Source organism: Protopterus annectens, chromosome 2.part1 (genome assembly GCF_019279795.1).
Source record: "Protopterus annectens isolate FY-2018-M chromosome 2.part1, PAN1.0, whole genome shotgun sequence".
NCBI lineage: Eukaryota > Metazoa > Chordata > Ceratodontiformes > Protopteridae > Protopterus > Protopterus annectens.
In genome coordinates, this window is record NC_056729.1 from 679,830,648 (window position 1) to 679,843,312 (window position 12,665).

Genomic DNA, 12,665 nt, shown 5'->3' on the forward strand with positions numbered 1-12,665 from the left:
GGAATGCAAATGCTTCCACTGCCCTAAGATTCCATACGATACTACTGAATGCTTTCTCTGCATCAAAACCCACCACCAAAAGCAGTATTCTCCTATATTTTGCTTCCTTCTGATCATCACTGTTATTAATGCTGTCAAATGTTTAACTACCCCCATAAAACCACACTGATCTGTATCGATTTTGGCAACAGCTTTGCCATTCTCTTAGCTAGTATAGACAAAGAAATGGGCCTATATGAAGCTGGGTCCTAATACACCCACCCCAGCTCTTCTCCAAGACGCTGATGTCCCCCCTCCTTTTAAAATGTGGTTAAACATACTTTTCTAGATCTTTATCACTTTTTCCCTCCTAACTTCCAAAATTCTCTGGTTATTTTTCTTGTCAGAGGCACCCTAGGTTTGACAACAGCACATTTTACTTTGTCACTGAAATTGTTGTGCTAAAGTTGGTGGGCTCTGGAGTTAAACAAATGCTCATCAGCAACCATTCAAACTCATACAAATTATCCAAAAACTCTTTTTCCTTTTAGCACTGCACTTGTTCCTCTTTTTATCAGATTCCACTTATTCAGCAATATTTTTAACCTTTGTCAGACCCTCCACATAATTCCTCTTACTTTTTGCATCTCTCTTTCATTTCTACCCCATTTTTAAATCTCATTTTACTCAAATCCACTCACTAGTTATCCTTACTGAAGGGATTTCCATCTTCCCTAATAACTTAAATAATTTCCATTACCAACTACATAAAATGCCTCTCTCGTTAACAAATAGAAAAGTGCAAAAGTCTAATTTTTACTTCAGTACTCTACATATTTATATTAGATTTTCTCAGTACATGATGTGAGACAGATACATCAATATTTTCATTTAAATACACATGCTCCTATGAAATATAAATTCTATCCAGTTTATCCAAATTATTATACTTTGGGGGAATATGCAAATTCTGTCCAATTTCCTAGTATTGTATTTACATCTTCAATGACAAAATTTCTTCAGAAATCTGCCCTTGTTTATTATACTTTCCCCTCTAGGTCCTCCCGATATATCTTTGCCAATGTAAACCAAGTTCCTGTCAGTTTTTGATTGAATATAAATGCATGACTTTGTAATTCTCCTCTCTTGCCAGTAGCTCCTTACTATCACAAATATGCTATTGTCCTTTACTCCTTTCTATTACCTTTGGGGCTGCTCTAGCAAATCAGTATTATTCTCCTTTTGCCAGTCTCTGATATTCTGCCAAAAATCAATCCTGAACTACTTTCCTTGACAAATTCACATGTTCACTTCTACCTAAATGCATCTCATGCAAGATTGCAATTTGCACCCTACATTTCTTAATATGATTCTATACTATTTTTATATACCTGTAAGGTCACTTGCATTATATGAGAACACGGACAGAGGCACATACACCTTACTATGAATCGTATCTTGTTCCATCTTACCTTTCACTTGAATATAGCTGTGTTTGTTTACTGATTTGTCTGACTGAGTAACGGACTCTGTTGCACTCTGGTTGCTTCATAATCAAATCTACTGTAGACAATGGAACAAACACCAACCCACTATAAATTGTTCTCTCCTCTAATACATCAGAAGGCAGGGCTGGATGGCAGAATCAGGAAGTAATTCGACAGTTGTTCAGCATGCAGTAGACAAACACTAGTATAAACTTAAATATAGGTTAACTGAAGTAACTAAAGAACTACACAGTTTAGAATAAAGAAGCACACTTTACAAGAGAAGGGCAAAATTATAACAAAGTAGTAGTAAAAAATCTGCACTTGATTTTTAAACAAAGGACATTAAACTAGATATCCACCCTTATAAAATGAGAAATTACTATCTTAATTCTCCATTTATCAATACAGTTTTACACCTACCCCAGCAGTCCAAGATCATGATTTTTATTAAATAATGTGCTTCTGATCAGTCTTTCTTGTGCAGTACAAACGCTGTACATCTTACTATTAAAGTACTTGCTTGTTTTAACATGTACAGCAGTCGCCAAGGGCCTGCCACTTCAAATAACCTAACCATCTGCATCTATGCAAAACAATACAAACATGCAATTTACATCATGAATTTTATACAATTACATTTTTACTTAGTTATTTCTTCATTTGTGTCCAGTGTCATCCTAAGCACTAATGACAAAGTTTTAATAAGTCAACAAAATTCCATTCTCTCTCAACCAATTTTTCTTGCAAAGCCATAGCTCACATATCTTTTTCTATTTTCAGTGGGATTGATGCTTTACAGTCTCCCATTTATTTACTAATTTCAATGCCGTTTCACAACATCAGTGGCTGGTCCATATTCAAATTCAGTTTCTGTGCACTTCTCTCTCTCTCAAGCATTTTCCTTTGTAACATACCTCTCAACTGCCCAACCTTTTGTCTCATTTTGGGTGCGTTTCCCCCATAAAATCTATCTTTTCTGGCAAGTCACTGAGGATCGAAAGTCATTAAATGTCAAACGTTTGCGTTTCAAACGTCTCAGAAAATGCATGCAAACACAAATCCTGATATTCTAGCAGCTAAGTTGGGAGGGTGGCCTAATGGTTAAGGTGTTTGCCTTGCAAACACAAGGTGCAGGGTTTGAGTCTCGCAAGGGATAATTGGCTAGGCCTAAAATGGCTCGCAAGGGCAGTTAACTTAGTACTAACCTATGAATCTATGAATATTTAAAATGTGTCCCTATTTTTGTGCCTTTGTACTCCAATCATTTTAAGGTTTGTTCAGATTTCCTGCATTAAGAGATTAACAGGCATGCTCTGAAAATGGAAAAGTTTTCACTAACAGTCTCTTTACTGACTGTCATCACAGAATGAGAAACAGTCTCCTCCTGCTTGCTGGCTCACACTTTTAGGCTAAATTGTTTCATCCACAGCCTGTTCTGTATCAAAAATACCACTGATCCTCCAAGAAAAACTATTCTTAGACAGCTAGCTACAAAAAGCTTGAATCACATGCTTGCCTCTCAACATTACCGGACTGCTGGAATAAACTTGTTTCTCTTCAGTCTGGTGTACAATGCATAATTTTCCACAGACACTCTGCCATCAGCAAGTTTTAACATTTTTCCTTTCTGATACACTTTTGTCAGGATCAACCGTTTCTGTTGGCAAGACTGCTTCTTCATTAAGCTATTTGTGCTCTAATCAGAAAACACCAACTTTACTGGGGGGGACCATAAATAGTTTGCATCCGGGAACTTTTTCATGTGGCCACTGTAGCATTTGTAATAGGGTCATAAATTTAGAGAGTATTAATGGAAGAATGTTTATTCCTAAATATTTTAATTGCAGATCAATGGGGATGGTCTATAGTTTAGGGTGTTCATGTTCCAATGTTTGGTATATTGGACAGACCAAACGTATGGTGAGGATTAGTGTTCTTGAACATCTTAAGGATATTTGAAATTTTAATGAAGTTAGTCCTGTTGCATAACATTTTCAAGAATTGCATGATGGCTCTAATAGTAGTTTGAAATTTTCTGTATTAGGAAAACCCTTCCTATCTAGAGGGGGTGATTTTGTGGCTAGATTACTTGAATTAGAAACTTAAATGATTTTAAAATATAAAACTTTGAAGCCCTTTGGTCTAAATCAGGAATTGGCTATTTAATTCATGTATTTTATTCATGTATTTATTTATACATTTATTACTTTTATGTGTTTTTTCATAGTATTGTATGTATTTATTATATGCATTTATTACTTTAAATGTTTGTATTTTGCTGATGAATTAATTATGAACAGCTGTGAATCAATTTGTGCACGCATACGCATATATATTTGCTCTAAATCAGAAGCAATTGTGATCCATGAAGGCGAATTGCCGAGGTACCAGATCGCTTTTGAAATAAAAATTGCTGGTGCAGTGCTGGAATTATATTTTTTATTTTGTTGCTGCTGTTGGTGTTTTTCGGATTTTGAAGATTTTGCCAGCACCTATCACCAGTGTGGATATGTCACAAACAGTTGGATCTCTGGGGCAGTTGAATGTGCCAGGAGGGATTCTTTTTTCTGACATTGTGAGCGTGAGAAAAATTTCACGCTAATGGATCCATTGAATGTTAATGGCAGTAGTGATTTGGATGGGCATTTTGTTCAGTTAGAGAAACTAATGGCAGAAGAAGTAGCCTTATTTTTGGATACCCGTCTCTTGCAGAAGTATGTTAGTTTGAATTGAACTCCAAGACGGCTACATTATAAGACAGGCTACCTGCCACTCAATTTTCCGAAGAGGAAAATGATCTTTTCGAAGAATGGAAAAAAGCCTCTTTGGATTGTACTTTAAACTGGATTTGTATTCTTAAGCGCAATATGCGAGCGCATGAGAAATTAAAGTCTGAGATTCTGCACCTACAGGATGAGGTGGTTGAGGAGTCCTGTTATAGGATGCAAATCTCAAAGATCAATGAGAAGATTTCTAAGTTAGAAAGTGACATTATACTACGGAAGAGGAACAAGCTTTTCAGGACTTAAAGGATTACGAAACTGGAATTTTGTTTTCTTGGCAGCGTGAACCGGCACATAGCAGGTCAAGGGTCAGGAGTGGAAGCCAGAAGCGGCAAAGCATGTCAGCGTCCTCAACTGAACACTGTTTCTAAAAATTTTACTTTTGCTGCTCCCTCGTCTTCTGTGACGATGGAAACTGAGGGTAGAAATTATACCTCGGTGTCTCCTACAGTGGAACATTTCTCACAGACTGACAAATCCAATCGGGGGAGAAATGGCAGGAAGGGGAGAAATCGTTTTAAGTAATGAATTGGTATGTGAATCTCATGTACGAACATTACAGTGTGTGAATTTATCCAGTCTGAATCTTACTCATGATATGAAGGTTGTTTTATCTAAAGGTAGTAAATTTGTACCTACACATTTTCCTTCTATCGCAGATTTGTATTTAGAGCTTAAGGCGTTTAGTAGGAAGTTGCTTTTGAAAGTTTATTTTCATAGATATTCTGTAGATTCTGTTGATGAAGTTTTTTTAAACAATTCTGATATGAGTGATGTTTTGGATGAGGACTTATTAAATATGTCCCTTCATGATTATGATGATGCAGAATTTGTTGACATACATGAAATGGAAAATAATCCTACTTGTTTTCAGACTGGGTATGGGAGGTTACCTTTACCACATTTGGTAACCGATAATAAGTTTGTTCCCGTTATTACTGTCCTGCCATTTTTTTAAGGTTCTGTTTAAAGAAATGTCTACAACACTTATTAAATTTCTTAGCAAAAAGAAATGTTATAACTTAAACAAAAATGAGTGGTTGGCTTTGAAAATTTTAAAACAACTGAAGGCCGACTTTATTTTTAAGTGAGCCGATAAAGGTGGAAATTGGGTTATTTTGGATAGACAGAAATATTGTGATATGGTAGATGTTTTACTTAACAGATTAATTTTACAGATGAGTATAAAAAGTTAGGGATCCCATTGTGGAATTCAATTATCAACTTTTAGCTCGGTTAGAAAAAGGAGAACGTCTTGGTTTTTTTGATCATAGGGATGTGTGTAAGTTGCACATTAAAAAGCCTATTACACCTATTTTATATGCCTTACCCAAACTGCATAAATGTTTACAAAACCCTCCGGGGAGGCCTATTATTTCAGGTGTAGGTTCTTTTTTTAAATAATGTGAATACTTTTCTTGATTTCCTTCTGAAGGAACATTTAAAGAAGGTTGTAGCACACATTTCTAACACAGGACTTATTAAATGAAATGTCTGGAATTCAATGGCAAAATGACTACTATAGGGTCACGATTGATATTAAATCATTATATACAAATATCAGTCTCAGATGGGGTTTGGAATCTATTTGTGAAATGTTGGGTGAAGGGCCTAGGACCACTTTTTTGATTAATTTACTTGAATTTTGTTTGACCCATAATTACTTTTCATTTAATAATGATTTTTTTTGCAGTTAAAAGGTACGGCTATGGAGGCTGCCTTTGCGCACTCATATGCCATTATATACATGGGTTTTTTTGAAAAGAAATTTATATATCCCACTGTATTTTTTTTAGAAATAATGTTCTATTATACAAACGTTTTACTGATGACCTTATTTTCATTTGCAAGGGTGATGTTAATGATTTTTTTGAATTTTTTGATAATCTTAATAATAATGAACGTGGTCTTACTTTCTCTCATGAACTTAATAGAGAACAGATTAATTTTTTGGATATAACTCTATATAATGAAGATGGGGTTATAGGTTATAGGCCTTTTAGAAAACCTACTTCAGTAAATATGTTCTTACATGCGATGAGTATGCATCCGGAACATTTGTTAAATTCCTTACCTTATGGTGAATTTAAAAGAATTTATGATCACACTAGTGATGAAAGTGAAAAAAAATAAGGAATTGGATAAGATTTTGTTTAGGCTAAGGGAAAGAGGCTATGATGAAGGTCAATTATTAAGATGTAAAAATAAAATACTTGGAAATGATGTTGTTGGTCCACATATTTCATCTAGGAATAAAAGATTTGGGAGTAGGATGCAACAAGTAAAAGATATTGATGATGACAGGAAACATTTTTGTCACTAAATTGTCCCCATTCTCAAGGGAGTTAATTCAGATTGTGAGAAAATATTGGCATATAGTGTGTCAAGATGAAATGGTAGGCCATCTGTTCCCTGACAATATTGTATTCTCCTTTAAAAGGGGAAAAAACTTAAAAGAATTGTTAAACTTTAACTTTACTGGGGGGAACATAAATAGTTTGCATACGGGAACTTTTTCATGTGGCCACTGTAGCATTTGTAATAGGGTCATAAATTTAGATAGTATTAATGGAAGAATGTTTATTCCTAAATATCATTTTAATTGCAGATCAACAGGGGTGGTCTAAATTTTGGGGTGTTCATGTTCCAATGTTTGGTATATTGGACAGACCAAACGTATGGTGAGGATTCGTGTTCTTGAACACCTCAAGGATATTCGAAATTTTAATGAGGTAGTCCTGTTGCACATTTTCATGAATGACATGATGGCTCTAATAGTTTGAAATTTTGTGTATTAGGAAAACCCTTCCTGTCTAGAGGGGGTGATTTTGTGGCTAGATTACTTGAATTAGAAACTAAAATGATTTTAAAATCTAAAACTTTGAAGCCCTTTGGTCTAAATCAAGAATTGGCTATTTAATTCATGTATTAATTCATGTATTAATTCATACATTTATTACTTTTGTTTATGTTTTTCATAGTATTGTATTTATTTAATTCTATATATTTATTATATGCATTTATTACTTTGAATGTTTGTATTTTGCTGATGAATTAATTATGAACAGCTGTGAATCAATTTGTGTGCGCATACGCATATATATTTTCTCTAAATCAGAAGCAATTGTGATCCATGAAGGCGAATTGCCAAGATACCAGATCACTTTTGAAATAAAAATTGTTGGTGCAGTGCTGGAATTGTGTTTTTTATATTGGTGCTCTCATGTCTGGCTTGGAGCATATGCATGATTTGCCCTTTAAGTTAACAAATCCTGCTGTAAAACACCACTCCAGTTGCTTATTTGTACTTTCATAAAATGAATACAGTGTGTTTATTCCAGCATCTCAGGTACAGCAGAAAATCTCAGGTTCTCTCTATACCAGCTAACTCCACTATTTTTGAAGCAGCTCCCCTTGAGAAGCCTCATTCAGCCAGTCTTTGCTTTGTTTCAACCTCTGATTTTTGCAGTTTTGCCAGTTCATTTGAATAATTAGCTAAAGCTGCTTCTATTTTTCCAGCTTTTTTATTTGCACTGATATGTTCCCTTCAATGTTTCTTTTACTTTAATTGACTCTGAATACATCTGATTTAGTTTTTACTCTAAATTGCTGTAAGCCAACTCATGTATCAAAGGTAAAACTAGGGTCCTGACGCCTTTTACTGTGGATTAAAATGTGAACTATGCTTTGTTGAACCTCTGCAGGATTCGTCCCAGCCACAGTTTACTTTTCATCTTTTTTGGTTGATTTTTCTCCCAGGTTCTCAGAACTTCTTTATTGGCATTCAGGTAGTCTAATTACTAGTCACTGACTGAATTTTACCTAAAACTGAAAGTTCCAACTGTCCTATTTTATCATTTTCTGTTCTCTCACTTGGAGGGCTGAAATCAACCTGTTATCTACCTGCTGCTCAGTGTGCAGCCATCTTAGAAAGTTCAGATCCATTCCGTCTTGAAAAATCATTGTTTTCCTCATGGGTAATCTACTTAGTGTAATCATAAATATAGTGGAAGCCATGTACCCAGAATCCTGAAAATATCTGCAGCAGTCATTGTTTGTTGGGAAACCTTAAGAATTACAGAAGGTAAAATGTAGTCTTTTTTTGGTGGTAAAAAGCCATAATTTGGGATGTGTCCAATAGGCAACTTAGAAATGTTAGTCTGAGAGAAGAGATGAAAAATTACCTTTCCAGACAGAGATGAAAACCTAATATATGAAAACACTTCTGACAAAAGCAGTGATTTTTTGACCACTTTAAAGGTTCTACAAAATTAAGGCAATTGTCCAAGTAAGGGAAGATGTGCATACCCTGTAGTTTGCAAAATGTACTTTCTGGAGCTAGACATTTGGTTAATACCTTTGAAACTGTATAGAAAAGCAAAGACATAAATAAGGGGAATGAAAATGTGAACCAAAAACAAACCTTTAAATAGCACCAGAAGTGCCTGTGAATGAGTATATGAGGACAGACATCTGAGGTCCATAGTAACCAAAAAGCATTGAGAATGAATAAGGAGGGCAAACATTTTGAAATTTAGGGCTTTTATGAAGAGACAAACAGATCTAGTGCATGTCTCCAGATTCTATTTGTTGGGGTACTAAAAAGTTCCTTGAATAAAATCCTTTACCCTGTTGGGATTCTGGAACAGGTTCTATGGCACCTTGACATAACATATGGAAAAGAATGGGTGGAATAAGAGAGTTTAATTTTCTGGGTGGGGAGGAACTCCTAGGTTTGGATAAAGTTCCAGTGCCACCTGCATCCATGCCAGACTTACCCAAAAATCTGTTGCTATTTGTTTCCAAAGAGGAAATAAGAGAGATTACCTGTAAGACTGAAGAAGTGGAGGGGAATGGAAGAGAAAGATAGCCATGCATTTTTCTTGGTTTGTAACCGAGCCTGAGCATCACCTTTTTTCTTTGCATCTCCTTGCTACTTTTCATTTCACTGTTCTTTACCACATTTCTCCTGGAACTGTTTAAAGGTCTTCCTGAAAAAGGGCCCAAGACTGGATACATAGTTTTTACTGTACTTTGGGATAGGATATTGAAAAAAAAATTAGCTTAATCTCTTAGATTTTTTTCTTTCATCAAATCTTAAAACCACAGCTGAAGAAGTCCCACATAACACTTCCTAGTTCCAAGGGAGCATTAAGAATTTGGATTTTTACATCTTCTGGAAGATTTTGATAACTAGCCAACACATACCTGCAAGCTCAACAACCATGTTGCAGCAGCTGCTGGTGATGCATACTGTATTAGCTGCATCATCAGAACATATTTCAGGAATGCTTACTTGTTGAGATGCAGAGGAAACAGGTTGAATAAAGGGGATTCTATATCCAAGTAAGGAAGCTCAGGAATGAATTTGTTCATGTCAGCAAACATGTAGGTGGGTGGCAATGTGTTAAAGATAACTTTTGAATTAGCTTTTATCTGTTTTGTGCTTCTCATATCACTCTCTCTTCCTATTTGAAGAGGTCTTTCATTCTATATATGACATTTGAAAATATATTTCTACTACTGGAGATTAATGACATTTTCTTCAGATCTGACTCCAGGGAGTCTGGGGATGACACATGTGAAGCATAATCCAAGCACCATCTCCTACGTCTGACTTAGGCTCACTATCAGAAACAGAGGAAGACCTTTTCTTTTTTTACATGAAAAGAGGCTGGAGAAGCAGACAGCAAAGGCTGAAAAGCTTTGAAAAGTCAGCTGGCACAGCTATAACATTCTTCGTTGGCCTCTCTGCCAAATGGGGTTGGGGGAAAAGAAAAATGCTTAGTTTAATTTTTTTTCATGGTGTCTCCAAATTCAAAGTTCTGATCAAATCAGACATCCAAACTTCTGTGCCTGAACCTGGCACCGTTTCTCTTACCAACACTTGAGGGATAACGTCTGGCCAATTCTAAGATCACTAAGTGTGGCTCTCTCCTCTCAGGTGGGTGTGTATTTCAAGCTCTTGAGGTTGCACTAGGCTCTTAGTGTTTGGCAGCTTCCCTAGAAGCAGCACCAGAGGGATCATACGAAAGTGATGGACAATTTGAGGGCTCTGATAAGGCTATAACAGAGTCATCTTTTTGAGCCCTTGAAAGTGAAGCCACTTTGGAAGGCTCTTTTACAGTCTTCCTTTTCTTAGTAAAAAGACAATGTCCATGATAATTGAGCCAGTATCCATTAACATCCAACTAAGGACCTTTAGCCATTGCTTTTCAAGAAATATGTTAAGGCTAATAAGCTAACGTCTTATGGCCCCGGGAGTAAAGGACAAACAGATGTTTCAAGAACTGATGTTGAGGTATTCCGCTAGACAAAACATGTAAGCTGTGTGAAAATCTTTATAAGGAATTTACCTTTCACACTTCCCTTTTCTCCTAGATACAAACTGCTACAAAAATTTCACACAAATACAGCAAGTAAAAAAACCCTGTCAGGTAATTATCTGCTCAAAAGATTCAACAAACCAACTTCCAAAGCACTGAAGATGTAGCAGACTCCGAAATATCCATGGCAAGAAAGTGCTGAATTTTAGTTCATGGAAATCTGATTTTTATACCACCACATCCTCAAGCGTCCTTGGCTGTAAAATGCATGCAGATGGCACTCAGAAGCTTTTGCAAACTTGCCGGACTGTCCCATCCTTGGCAGTGTATGTTCCATATATATAACTGCAACAGCAATCTAATGATGAACATCACAAAAAGAAACTAGTTGCATTTCAAGTGTCGTCATACTTTGTTCATGAATCCCACTATTAAACACTGCATTATATAATAAACTTAGATCATACTTACAACAGTATTACCTCAATAAATGTATTCTTTAAAGCTGTATTTAAATCAAGCAATGAAGCATGACCACATCAACCCCATTACCAGATTTTTTTTAAACCTCACATTCAAACAGAGAATATTTTTTTCTTACAAGTTCTCTTACACAGACAGCTCCTACACAGCTCCATGGTACAACTGCATACAGTACATTATCAATTCACCTCCAAAGGATTTTTTTTTTTTATAAAACATTAATAGAAAAACATAGAAACAAACTTTGAAATGGCTACATCAAGCGTTAATCTCTATGACCCTTACCTGCTGAAGGTAAATCAACATCTTAAAAAGCTAGGTGCAATATTTTCAAGATCAACTTACCTGAAAACTGCTTTTCATTAAGTGCTCCCAATTGCTTTGTAACCAGTGCAGACGTTTTTTTAGGAACCAGATTAAATGCTGATTGTGCATTCTTGGTACCTGGTGAGAAATTGACAGTTTAGGGAAAAAATAAATAAAAATCACTGGTCATTTGCATGGATCTAATAAAAATTGCATGCATTCAACCCATGTAGAAGATAAGTAAATGTCTGCCAAGTTACAGTTGCACAACCATGTGGCTAACTACAACTTCCTGTCTAGACCAGATGCGTCAGAGTCTCAAGACAAACATATGAAGAGGGAAAAACAGGAAGCTTGCATATGTTGTCAAGACAGGAGTATCAACTTGCAGTGGATAACAGTTTTGTATTGATAATATTAAACATTTCAAATAGTGGAGAAGCAGCTGCTAAGAAAAGATGTAAATTTCAGACTAAAGCAGTCATGTGAACAAACCAGCATGAGCTCACATTATGCCAGACAAACGAGACAAACTATTTGTTTAGTATACTTATGAAATGCGTAGAAGGTATAGGGGGTATGAGGCATATAGCAACGACCTTATATTCTGTTTCAAAACTAGGACAAAACAAATTTAGGCAAAAAGTAAGTTACTTTTGAAAGTGGCAGAAAAATAATACAGATGGTGTGTGATATTTCATTTTAACTAGGCAAGATTATGATCAACATAGTACTCAAGTCTTGGTCATGTAACAAGTGCTTTAAACCTATCTTTGGAATCATTCATTTACATAAAGGAAGTAAGCACTGATGCAGTACCAGTTAAGAAAAACTAGAAAACCATTCCTCAGATAGAATATTAATGGCCAAGTGATTAACAAGAAACGTTGCATGTCTGGGAAGATGTAAGCCAGGAAGAGACCATATTCCCATGAAGAACTATCGGCGGCTACTTAGCATGCAAAAAGACTTTAAATACTCATTTTTAGATACCCTACTACTCACCAATGAAAAGCATACAATTTGAGGACACTGTACATGGAAAACATCAAACAATGCTGTTTCTTAGTGATGCAATATCACTCCTAAGATAATGCACACAGTTCTAGAAAAGTCTGAAAAAATATCTCCAGAGATAACGAAAGCATGGCCATGGAATTAATGCTAGTTTAAATACATGAAACTGAAACAAACCCAGATGGAATTATTCTAAGAAATCTGAAATGACAGCAGAGATCCCGGAAGAGAGAAGATGGACCACATTTAATAATCTCTTATTCAGCATACCTTTTTGGCAA

The 12,665-nt window shown here is 35.7% G+C and overlaps 1 protein-coding gene across 2 annotated transcripts in view; it reads right to left on the reverse strand.

Moving 5' to 3' along the window:
- The window catches only part of MTUS1 (microtubule associated scaffold protein 1), a 2,531,455-nt gene that overhangs the window by 1,173,561 nt on the left and 1,345,229 nt on the right, over nucleotides 1–12,665 (reverse strand). For both annotated transcript variants that reach the window (XM_044062416.1, XM_044062417.1), the window contains one exon: nucleotides 11,407–11,505. In XM_044062416.1, the coding sequence (XP_043918351.1) occupies nucleotides 11,407–11,505 (99 nt within the window). The remainder of the gene's footprint in view (nucleotides 1–11,406; nucleotides 11,506–12,665) is intronic.